The sequence below is a fragment of the Podarcis pityusensis genome (genome assembly GCF_964106645.2).
Source record: "Podarcis pityusensis genome assembly, chromosome: 10".
In the NCBI taxonomy this organism is placed as follows: domain Eukaryota; kingdom Metazoa; phylum Chordata; class Lepidosauria; order Squamata; family Lacertidae; genus Podarcis; species Podarcis pityusensis.
The window spans coordinates 39,118,137-39,135,596 of record NC_138035.1 but is presented as its reverse complement, the minus strand read 5'-3'; the positions used below and the strand labels follow the sequence as shown (position 1 = coordinate 39,135,596).

At 38.2% G+C, this 17,460-nt stretch overlaps 2 protein-coding genes across 8 annotated transcripts in view; one reads left to right on the top strand and one right to left on the bottom strand.

Annotated features, from left to right (window-relative positions):
• RLIG1 (RNA 5'-phosphate and 3'-OH ligase 1) overlaps positions 1-9,059 on the top strand; it is a 39,269-nt gene extending 30,210 nt beyond the window's left edge. The window contains exon 8 of one of the 3 annotated variants that reach the window (XM_080971508.1): positions 9,009-9,059. In XM_080971508.1, coding sequence (XP_080827634.1) covers positions 9,009-9,044 — 36 coding nt within the window. In that variant the 3' untranslated portion in view covers positions 9,045-9,059. Of the gene's footprint in view, positions 1-3,585; positions 3,667-7,883; positions 7,917-9,008 lie in introns of those variants that run through there. The other 2 variants (XM_080971510.1, XM_080971506.1) reach the window with 2 other exon arrangements.
• Positions 1-17,460, bottom strand: part of CEP290 (centrosomal protein 290) — a 49,241-nt gene that overhangs the window by 20,649 nt on the left and 11,132 nt on the right. For 2 of the 5 annotated variants that reach the window (XM_080971436.1, XM_080971435.1), the window contains exons 12-36: positions 16,929-16,949; positions 16,710-16,833; positions 15,649-15,821; positions 14,927-15,089; positions 13,993-14,093; positions 13,756-13,843; positions 13,079-13,191; positions 12,127-12,699; positions 11,524-11,616; positions 11,085-11,169; positions 10,625-10,767; positions 9,505-9,669; positions 8,956-9,105; positions 8,331-8,446; positions 7,699-7,801; positions 7,075-7,305; positions 6,439-6,612; positions 5,897-6,008; positions 5,095-5,300; positions 4,275-4,426; positions 2,320-2,431; positions 1,736-2,191; positions 1,050-1,214; positions 769-876; positions 505-639 (exon numbers count right to left, since the gene is read on the bottom strand). In XM_080971436.1, the coding sequence (XP_080827562.1) occupies positions 505-639; positions 769-876; positions 1,050-1,214; positions 1,736-2,191; positions 2,320-2,431; positions 4,275-4,426; positions 5,095-5,300; positions 5,897-6,008; positions 6,439-6,612; positions 7,075-7,305; positions 7,699-7,801; positions 8,331-8,446; positions 8,956-9,105; positions 9,505-9,669; positions 10,625-10,767; positions 11,085-11,169; positions 11,524-11,616; positions 12,127-12,699; positions 13,079-13,191; positions 13,756-13,843; positions 13,993-14,093; positions 14,927-15,089; positions 15,649-15,821; positions 16,710-16,833; positions 16,929-16,949 (4,062 nt within the window). The remainder of the gene's footprint in view (positions 1-504; positions 640-768; positions 877-1,049; positions 1,215-1,735; positions 2,192-2,319; positions 2,432-4,274; positions 4,427-5,094; positions 5,301-5,896; positions 6,009-6,438; positions 6,613-7,074; positions 7,306-7,698; positions 7,802-8,330; positions 8,447-8,955; positions 9,106-9,504; positions 9,670-10,624; positions 10,768-11,084; positions 11,170-11,523; positions 11,617-12,126; positions 12,700-13,078; positions 13,192-13,755; positions 13,844-13,992; positions 14,094-14,926; positions 15,090-15,648; positions 15,822-16,709; positions 16,834-16,928; positions 16,950-17,460) is intronic. The other 3 variants (XM_080971438.1, XM_080971437.1, XM_080971439.1) reach the window with 3 other exon arrangements.

The following is a 17,460-nucleotide window of genomic DNA, read 5'->3' as shown; positions in this document are numbered from 1 at the left end:
ACAGCATAGCTGTTTTAATCAAAGGCAGAAGCAACTGAAGTGCATTCTGGGAGCTACCTGCTTCCCAAGACATTGTTCCTGCCTTTGACCACCAGGTGGAGTCAAAGCCCAACCTGATAGCCTAGCGCCTTCTTTACATATCTTTAAGTGCCAGGCCAAACTGTTTCTCTATAACCAAGCCTTTGGCTGAGTAACATTCTGCGGTCTTTTAAATGGGTTTGTAGAAGAAATTATTCAGATTTTTTTTCTTTTTGTTCCATTATGAATTTTATGTTCTCATCTTATATTTTTACGTTGTGAATCACTGTGTGATCCTTTGGTAAAAGGTGGCATACAAATTTAATAAATAAAAGGTTAAAAAAAAAAGATTTTAAAATTGAACAGCCTTCTGGAGTGAGAGGAAGGAGCAATGCAACTAAAGATACCCTCTTCTGCTGGAGGCAAAATCTCTACTCTATAAATCACTAAAAGCATATGATTCGGTTAGCTGAACAATCCAATCACCTCTTCTAAGGATTTGCAGGTGGCTTGCACTTCCAGGATAGTTCGGACGTGTTCTCGTATTTTCCTTAAAGCTTGCTCAAGCTGATGTGCAAGGGGCAAGCTGGGGTCTGGAACTGATCCTGTAGCTTCATCAAACTGCAGAGAAGTAAACAGAAAGGGTTGTTTTGCGCAGACAGGCGGAGACCCCCCCCAACCCCAGGCGACAACCAGGTGGAATAATGACACTTGACATGTTATGGGACTTATCAGTATGAAATCAGGTACCTTCTGAGCAGTTCTAATTATGTCCTTCTGCTGACGGTCATAAGTGTCAAGCTGACGTTCTAATTCTACTTCTCTTTGTTCCCAGGCCAACTGCCGCTCCTCATGGAACTACAAGATTTAAGGGGTTTAATAAGGACTGTACACAGCCTCTGAGAGCAGCACAAATATATGCTAGATACAGGAACATTTTTCACGTTACATGCAGCAAAACTTTTGTAGGAGTTTTCTCTGCAGAATTTCTAAAGTTATATTAATTTTTTTAAAAACTTGCTTTTCTGTACCTTGCTCTGTTGTACAATTTCTTCTTCCAGGTTATTAATGGTACGTTCGTATTCAGAAAGGATATTGTTCAAATATTTAATCTCTTCCTTTTTCTTGGCTAATTCGCGGTTCAGTTTAAGGTCCTGAAGACGAAGCTCTTCAATTTTCATATGCCACTCAATTACCTGACAATACACAAATGACCAAATCTGACAACAATTTAAGGACCGAACTGATTCCAAATAGTGCCAAACTACTGCAGAAAAAAAGATGAACTAGCTCATGGTGGAGTTTCTCTCAAAAATCAGGAGAATTTGGTTGAAAGGGGTGGTGGTTGGGGAAAAATGCATAACCATGTAGAATCCTTGGTGCATGGGTAGAGGCACAAGCAAGCATCTCATTAATTCTTTGCATTTTGGCCCAGATTAACAAAATGAAGAATGTGTGCATGTGATTAAATATGAATACAAAAGAATCTGAGTGATGAAACACTAATGGACTACAACACACATTCAAATGGGGGTGACTGACATTTTTACAGTGGAAATTGACATTCTGTCAGTTGACATTGATAAGCAGATGCTGCTTTTCTCTCTTGGCTAATCAAGGCAATAAAAATGAAAAATCAAATCAAACAAACCCCAAAACTTTATGTGAACTTAGAGTCAATTCTCAAATAAATATTTAAAGTTGTTATATCACAAACCTTCTGTGCTCCTCTTGTATCTTTCAATGTGGCTATTAGTTCTTCTAATCCTTTTAGCTTTGTCTCCAGCTCCAGTGCTCTGTTCTCTGCATTTCGGCGCTCCTGCTGAGCAAGCTGGACCTCATCCATAGTCTTAAGTTTGTCATTCTGAAGCTGAATCATAGTTTTGGAGAACTTCTCCTGCTGAGCCAGGGGCAAAGCACCACTGAATTGCCGTCGCAGTGACTGTACAGTCTGGCGGAGATGCTTAGCTCTATTCCTCCCCTCGAGTCGTGTATAGTACAATGCTTGATCTTTATCATCCAGTTTCTGCTCTAGGCGCATATTAGCCACCTCCATCTTCTGAAGTTTTGACATGGCAGCCTCTAACTTGGCCACAGCAGTGGCTTCACTAACCTGAAGGGCCACAATATGTTGATGTAATTTTGCAACAAGTGTTTTTTCATCTGATTGTGCCTGAATAGCAAGTAAGATAAAAATATATATTATAATCAAATGCATTCGCCAAGCATTTACATGGTATTGAGCTTATTATCTGTGTCACGGGGTGAATGGTTATGCTTCTAAGCAGAGATAGCCCATACCTGAAAATCCAAAATCTGCATTCTGAGCGATTCCACTTCTTTCTCTCTGGATTGCTGGCGATTCTCCAAAGCATCAACTTGCATCTTGGCAATATCAGACAGCTCTTTTAGCCTAGCAAGACAAGTGAAACCTATTTACCAAAAAATACTGCAAGGGTAACAGTATTCCCTTTTTCTTTTCCCCCCAATATGCAAATAATAAAAAACAGTACTGAAAGGATATATGTTGAATGGAACTGCTGCACATTTAAGGCTAGCAGATGAAAATGTCTAGCAGATGAAAAAGCTGTTTGATTCTCTGTTTCCTGAAGACTGTTTACAGGTTGAGAATGTGGTTAAAAGCTGGAACATTGTCACAACAGCACTATCACTAGGTCCATATGCAGTGCCACATGGAATAGTTGTGTCACATAACACTACTGGGTTTTGATGCCATAAATGAGCTGATTACATTAAGTTGTAGCCCACCACATACTGGCTGCATTCACATGCAACACGGTTTAAAGCTATGTGGACAAGCTACAGCAAGCCTGAGCAAAAGATCTGGCTCCCAACACTCCCCCTTTCGCATTCTTCTGCAGGTCTGGTGAAAGGACATCTTCAGAGTTTAGTTTCCCTTTTAAATACTCTTGACTTAGGATTACATTTCAACCAGGTACATTTCATAAGAAGCCATTTTCAAACCCTAGGTTCTGCTGGCTTGTGAAACCATTGTTTGATCCTTGGTTTGTGCATAACGCCAAGCCAAGATTCTGTAAAAGTGATACTATAACTTAGCAGAGGTCTTCTGAATACAATGGCAAAGCAGGGCTCATTTAAGCCAGGCACTTCATTTGGGCTCATTGAGCCTCATCCATACAGCACTAAACCATGATTTCACATTACAGTCATACCTCGGGTTACGGCCACTTCAGGTTGCGTCTCTTCGGGTTGCTGACCGCCAAAACCCAGAAGTACCGGAATGGGTTACTTCTGGGTTTTGGCGGTCGCGCATGCGCAGAAGCGCCGAATCGCAACCCATGTGTGCGCAGACGCAGGTTGCAAACGTGCATCCCATATAGATCACGTTCGCAACCCGAGCATCCACTGTACAATGCAATCCAGACCACTATGTTAAACACGTGTAGGTTTTTTTTAATAGCTGCTTCCAAACATAGATTCTATTCTGTGGAATTGCATAGGTTTCAGTTGCTGATGCTGTATAATTTTTTGTAATGTTTTTATATATTTATTATGTATTTTATACCTGCACACTCTGCCTTACAGACCTTTTCCCACCTCGCCTGGGAAGGCTGGGCCCTGACTGACTTCAGCTACAAAAGTTGAGGCTGTTGAACAGACTCTTAGGTTGTGATATTGTTTTTGTATCTTTATTTTTGTAATTTATGATTTATGTGGGTATTTTCAATTTGGTTGTGTACTTTCTGATGTGATTTATTTGTTGTTTATTTCTACCTTTGTTAATTTGTAATTATGTAAATATTTTCATGTCGTAAGCCACTGTGAGCATGGTTTTAACTATGGAAAGGCAAAATACAAATACAATAATGGGTGTATGTTTACTCTTTTATGATTATTTTATCATAAAGCTGCCTGAAAAAATGACCGATAAAATTTTAATTAAGCAAAACTAGACTCCAAAAAGCAACATGCGTACACAATTTCAACATTTCCTTTGCAAATCTTCCCCAAAGACCTCCCAATTACTCTTTAAACTTCCCCCAGGTCATAAAGCAGCTCCAGGATGAGGAATGGTTGGGTTTTAAAGTGAAAAACCAGTGTCATTCCCCACAATTTTCCCTTTAAAAGGCTCCCATGACATGTGTGCGTGCATATAAGGGCAGAGGGGGGCAGTTCTAGAGGGAAATTCAAATAAATTTGGAAGTATTCTCTCCTCCCCCCCCCCGCCACCTCTTCTACGCAGGGCTGAGTAATGCAAGAACCTTTAAACTTACTTTGATACTTCAATCTTGAGCTCAGTTTCACTTTTCTCCAGGTCCATAATTCGACATCTATCTGCCTCGCTGACTGCTTTACTCACACTGCTTGATAGTTCATCTCGCAAAGACTGTTCCACTTTCTGTGCTTCAAGGTTGATCTTTGTAAGCTAAGACATGGCAAGTTTGGTAAAGATATTCAGAATCAGAACACTACATTCAGTCCAAAACAACAACCTGTTAGTACATGGGTAGACAACATGCATTATCAGGTGTTTGTGGCACTCTTTGATAGGATTATGAGGACTCACGGCATGCACAGCTGGCTGTAATTTAGAACACCAGCATGTCTTTCCTGGGCTGAATTTCCGCCTGCTCTGACTACTTCAAGATACAGGAGCCTTACAAACACTAACTACAAACAATCTTGGATTCAGCTTGTGATAAACTTGCCCCAAAACGCCACTCTCTTAGTTCATGTGCCTCAAGAATTAACTGGGTGAGAGAAATGGAATGAGAGCCTTTCAGCAGAATGAACCAACATCCTGCGTATTCACATTAATCCACAGTTTATTTCTAACTACAGTTTAATGTGATGTTTGGCTTGGTCATAAAGCTGTTTCTTCTAGGTGTTAGGAATTTGTCAACCTTATATGCCTACTTTCCACCTTACTCAATAGTGTCTCTCAAACAGCGCAATATCTCTAAATGCATCTAGCTCCAAGAAACTATTGGGGGGGGGGCGCGGAGGAATGATAGGAGTAATTAAAGAGAACAGTATGCTAATGCATTTTCCAACACCTTAAGCAAACTATGTAATCACAGCTCAGCAGCCAACCTCAGCAAACTTTGTTTCCAGTTCAAAATTGCGTTCTTCCACTTGTTTTAATGTGTTCCGTAAGTGTTCATACATTCGCTGAGAGTGCTCTGCCCTTTGCCTTTCATTTAGTTCTTTCATTTCCAGCATAGTAATTTTCTTAGAAATAGAAACAATCTCACTGTTTGTTATGGCTTTTGTGGCCTTATCTGTAGCACTGTCTCCTCCTACAAATTGACAATAATATAAATGGAAAAATTTAGTGACAGACACATTTTAAAAACAAAACAATATAAAATCTGCAGTACGGAACAGAGGCAGAAATCTTCAACTTTTTCAAAATATTTAAAACATCTTCTTTTGCATAGTTCAGAACTGGAATATCATTTATAATTGCCCTTTACCTTCTTTAGTTATTATTACTTCCCTTTTTTATCAAAAGGACTGGGTTGATCTTTTCAGACTTTGGCAGAATCTTGACAGGATATCTCACTTCTAATACACTATAGGGGTTGTCTTCGCAAATAAAACACTCTAATAACAGGTAAGTTGTACTAATGATCACAGATACCTTTGGGGATATATTGAGCTCAACATCATTTTCCCTTTTATTTTTCCCTTTAAAAAAAGTTCTAGGCTTGTGTGAATACCATTTAAGAATACTAACAAGCTTTCAAGTGAATGTTTGGATTCTTGTTAATTTAAGAATAAGAAGGCTTGCGTTTCAAAATGTTGTTCAACTCTACATTTTAAAATACCAGGTTTACAGAGAAAACATGTATCATCTCATTGCAATAAAATGATCATAATACAATGCACTCACCCAATTTTGCTGTTTGTTCCCAAGCTTGTTCAAGTGTATGAAGTTTCTCTTTTGTAATTTCCAGCTCCTTGTTTAAAGACTCAATCTGTTCTTTCAGGGATGCATTTTCACGCTATATGGCATGGCAAGATGTAGCACACCAAAAACAATTTAAAGACAAATTAAAATATAATAACAGTTTAAAAACAAAACAAAAATATTGCTTTGTGCAAGCAGTGAGAGAATGTTAGACACCAATTAAAAGAAAGGGATCCATCCATACAGTGCTGTCTCCCAAGTTAAAGTGTAAGTAGCTTTCAAAAGAGATCACTATGAAAAGCACACCTAAGTATATCCTTCCCTCTCTGTTTTTATAGTTAAAGCACTAGTGGTCTGTAATAGTATTTGGGAAGGACAATAAAAAGTTTGTTTTCCTTTCAAATCCTGCCTACAATATTAGGCAGCTGAATCTTCTGCTGGACCTGCACTACCAGCATAAAAATGAGATGGAGAAACGTAGATACTCAATATAAAGTTATCTCAAATTAGCATGGTAGTATTACCTCTAAGTGCTCCAAATTAGTTGTTCTTTGAACAAGGAAGTTATCTTTTTGTAGCATATCCCTGTATTTAGCCGTTAATTCATTATACTGCTTATTAGCCATTTCCAGATCATTCAGAGGTACACAATCATCCAACGCTTTCTGCAATGCTGCCATCTTGAAAGTTGCCATTTCCTGAACAAAGAAGGAAGAAACAGTCTATACGGCATTCGAAAAAGGAGGAATGCTGAAAGTGCACTCAAAAATACTGCGGCAGGTCACTAGGAATATAGAAGCCCAACTGTACTGTGAGAATAGCTGTGGCATTTTTGAAAAGTTCAAAAACAGCTTGGATTTTGCAGAGACACTTGGAAAGAGTACATGATAAATCCTATTGAAAAAGAGAAGTATCGAGGCTCCACACAATCAGGACATCTGAATTGAGTAGGAATATGACCCATATGGTGCTCTTATGAGCAGCATGTGTGCAACACTTGGGATTACTTTTCAAATGTTGGGTGGCACACAGTCAGTGCTGCCTGAGGATGTGAGGCTGGAAATGGTTCAGGAAGCACAACCTCACTGCTGCTTTGCATACAAAAGCGTCTTGCACACAATCGTCATCTGAGTAGAGCTGGCATGATATATAAAACATACCTTGAACCTTTGCAAACGGCCAATCTTTTCTCCAACTGCAGCCTCCACAGCTATTAACTCGGCCTTCATCTTCTCATTCTCTTTCCGGAGATGCTTCTCCATTTCAAGTACGGTCGTGTACTGCCTTGCCAGTGACCTTTCATTTACCCTCAGAACAGTTATTTTTCTACTGTAGTCCGCAAATAGCCGTTTAAAGTCATCGCTATTCTTTTCAAGTGCATCTAATAAATTCTGTGGGAAGATTAAAAACGTCACTGGCACTGTGATGTGAGTATTAACATGTATTTTAAGCAGTCTGTGGCCTTGATCTAGCTAAACAGAAGCAGATACATTGGTGCATAACAGGCCTCTTCTCCCCTCCTCCCAGTCCTATGTACTCCTGGAAAAGCCACTCCTAAGAACTGCATGAGATGAGACATGGGCATGAGAGAAATCACTGCAAATCTCCCCTCAAAAACCTTGCCAGACCCCACATTATTCTTCATAAAATAATCCAACCTTTAGAAACAGCATTTCAGGAGATGAAAGGACTCATAGCAGGAAGGAGGTGGGAAAGCCTTGTTGTCTCATGTGGAGCTTGTCATTCCTGGCACCCAAGCCCATGAATATAGGATCACTACTTACATAATATTCTTTTATTTTTACATCATCTTGCTCCTTTTGATGTTCCAATCTTTTCTTTTCTTCTTGTATTTTTTCACCAGCAGTATGCCAGTGTTCCCTTTCACTAAAATAAGTAAATGGATGTTTAGAGCTTTTTTCCTTTTTGTAAAACACATTATTGCAACTATTGTGTCATATTGTGCTAGGTAAAATCTGAAGTCTGAAAGTTCAGAACAAAAGATTTATAAGCTGCCAATAGAGGGGAAACAGATTTTAGAAAGAGCAAGTTAACTCTTCCATCAATACAGAGCATGGTTGAATATAAGCATTATGTACTAGAGCTGAACAATCCTTGGCACCAGAATTATTAAGGGTATTTGAAACCCTTTTAATTAATTTATATTTATTTAATATGAATAAAAAACTATTAATTTAAGTACTAATTTATTAATTTTTATTAACAACATTAGTTTGCTGCCCCATAACTGTTTTCTAGAAAAAAATACAATTTTTGTTCCAAAAAAGATAAAAATACACTATTTAACTGTAGTGTTCGATTTTATGGTTGCATTGTAATTCACCTAGAAACACCTTATTTATTGTAATTCACCTTCTTTGGCTACTATACCAAGATATCATCCTCAGAATTATACCTTTGATATTCTTTATACAGCAAGCCTTGCTGGTGGCGGGCAACTGCAACTTTCCTTTTATAGTCTTCTAGCGCTTCTTCTAATTTCTTCAGCAGCTTCTCTTTATTTTCCAGTTCCTAATGATAGACGTCAAATTAATGACATAGCTTTCTGGCATATGACATATGACATATCTCAGCTTCAATTCTAATGGATATAAAATATATAAAATGGAGTGCCTTCCTATAGCTATATGCTTTCTGAATTAAAATATTCTACAAAGACTGACCTCATCACATATATTTGTCTGTGGGAAAAGTTGCAGTTCAAGATGTAATATCAGTTTTCACCTTAAATAATAATATCAAGGTTATATAAAAGATATGTGAACAGGATTTTGTTCCTTTCACTATTACTTTAAAAACCATTTGTGAGATCCTGAACTGCCATGAATAAGAAACTTTGAATATAGAATGCTCTGTTTTTCATTAAAATACTGCATGGTTTTGAAACCACCATGGTATATACATACATATGCACATACGTGTGTGTGTGTGTGAGAGAGAGAGAGAGAGAGAGAGAGAGAGAGAATGGACAGAGGTAAACATGTTAAAATACACCAACTCGTCAGTTTTAAAGTATTTACCTGCAAAAGGTATATTAAATATTCATTCTGTGAATTTATTATGTTTACACTAGATGGAGCCATTCCTTCCGGAAGATTTACTGCTTTGAACACCACACCGGCATCTTCTGATTGCCGCAGCAAATGGATCTCATTTTCTAAAGAGGCAACCTGAAACATATAAGCAACAATAGGGCGCAAAGAATCACCGAAAAGCTTTAAATATGTTAAGTATATCATTTACATGTATTGCAAAATATTGTCATTACTAGCCAGAAAGCTTACACCAAATAAAAATGTTTCTGAAGCGCCACAATTTTGAAAAAGCAGCTTTCAGTGATGGTCAGATGAGCAGCTGTTTGGGTGTGCAGAAGTTACAGCATCACTAACAGGGGCCCAGTATGCACCCATAATACCCCACACTAAAGCAGCACTCTTTCAGTGGGTCCACCTTTGTCTATCAATCAAATCTTGCATGACACATATGAGGAGCTGTGGAAAGAAACCCATGTGTACTTCACTTTGTACTGCTACCTAGGCTACTTTTGAAGGCTAAGATAGCTTGCATACCTTGGCATTTGCTTTTGAAAGCTGATTGGAAAAATTCACTGCTTCTTTTTGTGCTTCCCTCAGTTCCTTCCTTAATTCTTCATTTCGTCCTGTTAGTTGGTCAACTTGCGTCTTTAAATGTATGCTAGCATCGAAGTTTCCTTCTGTATTCTTTAATTCAATTGCCTGCCAACAATTGATTCACCATAAAAGAAAGTAAGTGCTTTCCATGAAGTTAAACTCTCTTCTCCTAGCCCTACATGGAGATACAAGTCTGGTAATTTTTCCCATGCATAAATGCACTCTACCAATCGCCTAGATTCCTCTGTTAACAAATACATGCCAAGTTCAATTAAAACTATATAAAGCCAAACAGTAAATCTGGCCATTTAAAGAGTAAAACATGCTATCTGCATGAGGAATAAAACTGCAATGGAAAGGAATATTGCAAAAGTGTGATTCTACATATGGCGAATGTATTGGGGGGGGCATGGATCTTTTCTGCAACAGTTAATTCCATTACCACATGATTTGTATAGCGTTTTAGCACACAGGACAGACAAGAATCAAATTGCGAAGTGCAGCTCAGTTGCTTAGCCGCTGCACTACAGCAGCTTGACTACTAAGCAGATTCCCCGAGGGCAGACTACAGCAATCCAGGCTACAAATCCCAATGCCCATCCATTCAGTCTTTCCTTTCTTCCACTTTGCCTACCAAAGGGAGAAAGCCAGCGCAGATTGGCTCTTCACACTAGGTCATGGCCCTGCGACCATTTGCTGAAGAGGGATAAGAAAGGCTCAAGAGAGATACCCCATGCCTTCCAGTGCAGACCATGTCATAGTTGGAGAGAACAGCCTCTCCAGATAGCAATTATGTAGGAAGGAAGCAAAATCCTTAGAATTTCAACACGAGTTTGCAAGCACCTGAACTATATTTTTGCTGCCTTTGTTGTTTCAAAAAACATTCTATAACCCGTTCAAAGTATTTGGTAAGGATACACTTTCCCCTCCAAAACCCAATTTCCTTTATCGTCTCATACCTGTGTCATGCTTACATAAGGCAAGCAATCATGAAATCTTTTTAATGTTTTCAGCTAAACAGATTCAGCTAAGCTAAGTAAGTAATGAAATACAGACTTACATTTACTAATCGTTCCAGACTAGGAATGATTACAGCAGTTTCTCCACCTTTCACACCTGGATCTTTCTGCATGTCCTTTATAGCTTGTAGGATTTCTTTCATGCCTTCTTCAAGGTGCTTATTTTCTTGTACCAATTCTTTTACTGCAATTACATTACATATAGTTCATTTCCACACACTTTGCAATGGACAATTGCAAGTTCATATGTATTTCAGCTGGTTTTCTAGTTATGGTATCCACACTTCCAAGAGGAGATATTAATGAATTTTAGCAAGAGTTGTTACTCAAAACGATTCATTCAGAAAATATTTTCAAACTTGGATTCTTTAAAGTCAATGTAAATACTACAAGGTTTGCAAGTTTTATAAAACAAAACAACAAGATGGTGTATTTTTGCCTGACTCATTAACCATTGCTTTAGCACTTTTATTTTATAGGTAAATTAAAATTTATGCTTACATTTCAATTGAAACTTGGCTATCATGGCCCTGTTTTGTTCCAAGTCCCTGTCACGTTCCTTTAATTCTTTGGTAAGGTAGTTATTCTGCCAATAAAAACAGAATTGCCATAAAAATGTGTTTCCAGAACTTTAAAAAGGCTCATTTTTTAAACTGAGTTGTTGAAAAAATGTTAAATGAGACAAAACATCATATCTAACCTGCATTTTGAACAATGTATGACAGCATATTGCATTTCATGTATTTCAAACAAAACAGCAATAATGTTTTTGTAATAAGGAGAGAATAATAAGAATAAGAATGTTTTTGTAAAAAGGGAACGCTACAATTTGCATGACAGTATATTCAGTCAAATTATACTAAGTTATTAGAAAAATACTTATTAGTCTCTTAATATGGACTATCATGACTTTATCTCTCAGGGGGAAACCCTGAACTACCTCAAACTCCTGGCTCCTGTGTCTGTCAAGCTCTAGCTCTGCGCTTTTATTCAGGGTATTCTTGGCGAACAAGTCTTTCAATATCTGCTCGTTCTAGAGAACAAGTAATAATTAATGCATTTGAATTTCAACTCCTAAAGACTTTTACATTCTATATGCCTCACAATTCAGTTTTAACTATTTGTAGTTGCCTTTCATAATGAGTCACAACAAGGTATCTATCAATAACACAGTCACTGCCGTTTTACTGGGATGATCTTTTTTGTAATGATGCAATGATACTAACATTCTCAAACACTTTTATGGGCGAGTATAGCCAATCTTAACACCAGACAGTGACAAATAATTGGTTTTGGGTTTCTGAAGTCCCAGTCTTTGTGCTTGACTCTAGAAAGTGTGTGTGTGTGTGTGTGTGTGTGTGTGTGTGTATATAATGTTTGCAAATGCGGCACATTCATCTGTATTACAGTGGATTAGTTTTAAATATGAAATTGTTTTACTTGGTAATCGCTTCAAGATGTTTCAAATGAAGCGATTCATAAACAAAACAAAACAAATCAATTATGGAAGGCACAAATTTAAGCACATACAAAGATGTCTCACCTCTGACCTAAGGAACATTAATTCACTCCTCAACTGCCTTATAAGACTCTCAACTCGATCTATCTGATATGTATTCATTCGCAGGCCACAATCAAGTCCTTCATCCATGTGTTCTACTGGCCATGATTCTGGAAAATAGATCTGGTCTTTCCCCATCTCTCTCATATCAGTTCTTAAATCCAACAATTTTATTTCAGAATTGTCCTTCTCATCTCGCAACAGGACCTCCTGCACTACATAGGAGGACACTGGCTTTCCAAGCAGAGAAAGAGGCAGCCCTTCCTGGAAATCCAGTGACAGGGTCTGAACCCGAGATGCTTCAGTTCTCTTCATCTGCCTTTCCTGTCTTTGTCGTCTTTTACTAGCCCTTTGTTTCCCTTGCATAGCAGAAAATGATAGTGGACAGTCTGCTCTCAGTTCTTTCGATTCACTGTAACTGACCGGACATAAAGCTGTCCCTAGCATTTCTTTAGATTGCTGCTTTACTGAACTGTAAAGTTCCTCTACTGTAAAAGACTCGGAGCCATCACAGTTATCATTCACTTGTATCTCTGAATCAAGCTGAAAACTCAACTGAAAAGAAAAGAAAATATGCTTTCACTTTTTCAGAGAAATAAACTTTTAACACGTTCCAGATCTTCTCAATCCATTCCTCAAAGTTTTACTTTTTTCCTCTGTTGTCTCCCACAATAGGGAAAAGAGTATTGTTTTAGGAGAAGCTATGCTTTTCTTTCTGTACTACTGTACACTAATTGCTATTTACAGAATAAAGATCAGCATTCATTATACGTGAAAGCAATTAACAAGATGGCCACACATTAAATAATTTCAATATAGATTTTTTTTGTATACAATGCTTTATTTTTATTTTTTAAAAAGATAATTCAATGATACTCCAATCTAAGAAATCAGTCAAAATGGAATTTACAATGAATAAAACTTAGGCCATTACCTTTTCTTTAACCTCGTCAACGTTAACTGTACTCATAAACTCATATTTACTCCTTCTCATCTTCAGATCTTCAGTAAAGGTATCAATCAGCTGTAGGTCATCTGTATCCAATCCTACTCAGAACAAAGTTTACAAGCAGTACTTTAAAATTTAAAACAATGCAAGGTTGACCTCAGTAGCAATAAAAAGTCTCAAAAGCAAGTCATGTGAAAAAACTCTGTACGTAACTTAAAAGAAAGATCTCTCATTATCTCTGAGGAGCCTGCACCACAAAAACATTGGTCCTCACCCATCCAACCTGATTTAGGAAGAGATTAAAGGTCTAGATAGAACACAGATAGGAACTGGCCAGCCGGGATGCCGAGATCTCACAGGAGGCAGATATTGCTTAAATGAAACAATTTAGCAGATCAGATTACCTAGGGAGGTTTAGCATCTCCCTCTAGATATATATTCAAAGGCAAATGCTATAATCATCTGTTTAGGACTGTCATAGAAACCAAAGACCACACTAGATCCCCAACAAGAGTTCAATGAATTTGAGAAGGATTGTTTAATTCGTTTCCTCAGCAGTACCAAAAAGTCATTATTCAGACTGTTCCAAGAGATAAACAAAGATGTTCTTCTGGAATCTATTGTTTGCTGCATGGCGCAAAGTAACTTCAGAGACAGCCTACCTAATGTTGCAGCTCTTCTTCCTTTCTCCTGAGCCAGTTTACGAATATGTTGTTTCAGGGCAACTCTTTCTTCTTCTAGTCTTTCAATCTGTAATGTATTCAAATGCCTAGAATTATTATTATTATTATTATTATTATTATTATTATTATTATTTCAATCTTATTGAAACGGTATGGAGATGAATCAACTGAGATGCTTAGACAAGAAAATCATGACTATGTCCATTTATCACTTGCCTCTTTCAGCAGGATTTGGTTTTCAGCCTTGTACTGCTGCTGTTTCAGTGCTTTGCTGTTTCTAAATTCCGTTAAATCAATCATTGTCTTGGGATCAAGACCTGAAATGTAATACATTGCAGAAATTTGTATATTCAATTAGAAGAATTCCAGTCAAGGATGATGGCCTGAGGGATCTAGGAATTGTCCTCCTACATTATCACTCAGTTGGATATTTTTGCTAAGATCCTCATTTAGCAAGCCACACTAGGAGCAGTCCACAGCCGTTGCTTTCAGATTGTTCATTAAAAGCAGCAATATGCTCTAGAATTCTCTAACTGCACTCTCATATACACTTATGAGCATGCACTAGGTGGCAGTTCTAGACGCTTCCTAACAATGGCAAATAAACCAACTCTCAGATCCTAGTGAAACGTTTCTCACACTGTCCCTGGTGCGGCAGTGAGAGACTACTTCTTCTATAATTAGTTGCACTTTCCACTTTTGGCACAGGGGTCATAATAAGCCCTGGATCTCTTGCTCTGAGGGAAGGTGGGGAGAGAGAGGACCCAACCTTTTGATTACATGATGTCAGATGGTCCTTCCCCACTGCCACAAAAAATTCTGCTGTCCTTGTCCTAACACTGGAGCTTCAGTGTCATGGGTTTGCTGGGGCATACCAGGGGAACAACTGGTTCCTAAAGATCCAACGCCTTTCCAGTGTCCCAACATGTTCCTAAACCAGAGCGTATGATAGCCGTGGAACAGGGGTAGTTCAGTCCCATTTATTTCACTTCCATTGTTTCCAGTGAGAATAAAATAAGGGGGAAATGGAAAAGGATAGAGCAGCACAAGAGGATCAATTGCTTTCAGTTTGCAGTCCCCCTGGTCATAGGAAGGTTATCTAAGGGCCGCTGTACAATTAAATATCTCCAAGAGTTAACATGATACATACCCAGTCGTCCACGGAGGTCTTCATTTTCATCAAGAAAATCATTAATTTTAAGTTCAAGTTTGTTAACTTCTTTAATTAATGTTTCAATTTCATGATCCCTTATTTTAATTTGCTTTTTTAAATCTTTTATTTCAGCAACAGCATCTTCCAGGCCATAAATTCCCTTAGAAAAGGAAAAGCAGATAAACTAAGAAGTGCATTAACCAAATGGATTAACCAAGAAATATAGTAACACAAATTCATGGAAGATAAGGCTTTCAAAGACTACTAACCATGATAGATATGTTCTACCTCTACTGTTGGAGACTTTTGAATACCAGCTGCTGGAAACCACAAGAGGGAAGAGGGCTGCAGCTAACAAGCTTCCCACAGGCATCTGGTTGGCACTATGAGAACAGGAGGCTGGACTAGATGGGTCACTGGCTCGATATATATGTGCATAATTAAACTTAATGAATTTTCATCTTTTCTGTGGTTCTGCTGTCATGATCACAAGACATCGACCTATTTACGGTCGAACAACTTCGGCTAATTTAATATATTCAAGGGAAGGGGCAGATCTGGCATGGACAGAAATTATAAATAAATAAAAAGGACTCCAGGACAGATTTTTTCATCACCTCAGGGACATATTATTTATAAGTATGTGTGACCCATTTAACAAATTTGCTATTGTCTTCCCCATACCCTTTTAGAGTATTGTATCAAATCAAACTACATACTGATTCATAATCTCGCATTCTTTTCAGAGTGTCAATAAGTTCTTTGTCCTTCTCCCTTGCATCAGCTTCTGCAAGTTCTGCTACCATTTCAGCTTCTTTGGTTTTCTGTTCCAACATATGTAATTTCTCTTGGATGTTCCCAATATGGCCCTGTTGAGCAGAAGATGACAGACCTAAAAAGATACAACAGATGTTCATAGAAAGTTGGTGAGAAACTAACTGGAAGACATACTGACAGTGAATTCAAATTAAGAGACTCACAGCGAGTAACAATCAAACCTCCTTCCCATCATATATATCTAATTCAGGAAGGGGAGAGCATTAAATATTCAGTCTTGCATACAAAAGCAGGAGCTCTGTAAGAACTTGCTTCCATGCAATAAGCAGGACCAGAACTGGGTGAGGTTTTCTCCAAAGGAAGATCAAACATCTGCAGTTATAAGGACAAACCTGCCTGTGGAATGTGTGAGACCTCAGGAAGAATGGTTTATATTCATTAACGCACCATAAGACATGCAACAGGAAATGAAATATCCATAAAAGGTTCAGGCCATTGGTAGGGAACCTCTGGGCTTAATTAGATCCAGCAGGACATTTGGAATAACCAATACCTACCTCTCCCATACCTAACGTCCTCTGATGCAGACATGGGGAAAGCTTCAGCTACTAGGAAATGAAGAATCCTCCTTCACAGCCATGGCTTGAAGTTTTAATCACCTGGCGTCATATTAACTCAGGTGATTGACTGGTGGGTGGTTTGGCCCACTTGTGGAAGTGGCCTGCAGAGGACTGGCCTCTGCATGTGGCCCTCCAACTGGTTGAAACGTATCATTATGAGGCCATGCAGACATAAGGCTCCCACTCAGTAGTGGTCCACAAGAATATGTGCTTTCTTGTCTCATGCACAAAATCCACAGTATTAGTCATGATAAATGGGTTCAGCACAGACAAGAATCATGGTTAACACTAACCAAACTTGAGTCTTAACCAGGTTATAAAATCAGTTTCAAATCCAATCAAAACATATTGCTAAAGTTACACAAAACACATAAACAAGTTACTTTTTTCTTTTTGAAGTTCTCTTTTCATGTCCTCAATAAGCACTGCATTCTTTTCCATCTCTTTCGTATACTGTTCAACCTGTTCCGTGAGCAGTTTGATCTGACTGTCTCTTTCTTGCACACCCTGAAAAAATATAATTTGGTACCTATTTAATAGCACTGATAGTAAGCCATTAAGAAACAAAAGATCAATGTTAAAAGAAAAACAGAAGTACTTACAACATAGAGTTCTGATATTATCTAGAAGAACGACAAGGAAAGGCAAAAGCAGCAAAAATAAAAGCAGAGAGGTAAAAATAAAATGCACATCCTGCATCATCATAAAAACGAGGCACTTTTTTTAAAGCTAAACTCAGTTTAATTTGTACTTTGGTCCAGACAGATATTACTTACCTTATACTGTTATATGAAAACAGAACTAACATTTTAACTGCATACAACAGTTCTTTTCATAATTTACTCTAGGGTAACATATGCCAAAGAGCCACATGTTAGTTACTATGGGTGCACAGTACATGCATGTGAAGTTTCCACATTAAAATTATAGCATGAGAATATTCCAGGGGTCCACAGATTTTTTGGGGAGAAGTGCTACCACCCCCCCTCACTCTGCGCTTTTGGAGAAAGTACAAGCAAAAGGTAAACCAGAGGTTGCTGTTCATTGTTGAAGGCCCCGCTGGCAGGAACAGGCAAAGAAGTTGGCATGCTTTCAAATAGGGCCACAGCCCCACTGATGAATAGTGACCCTCAA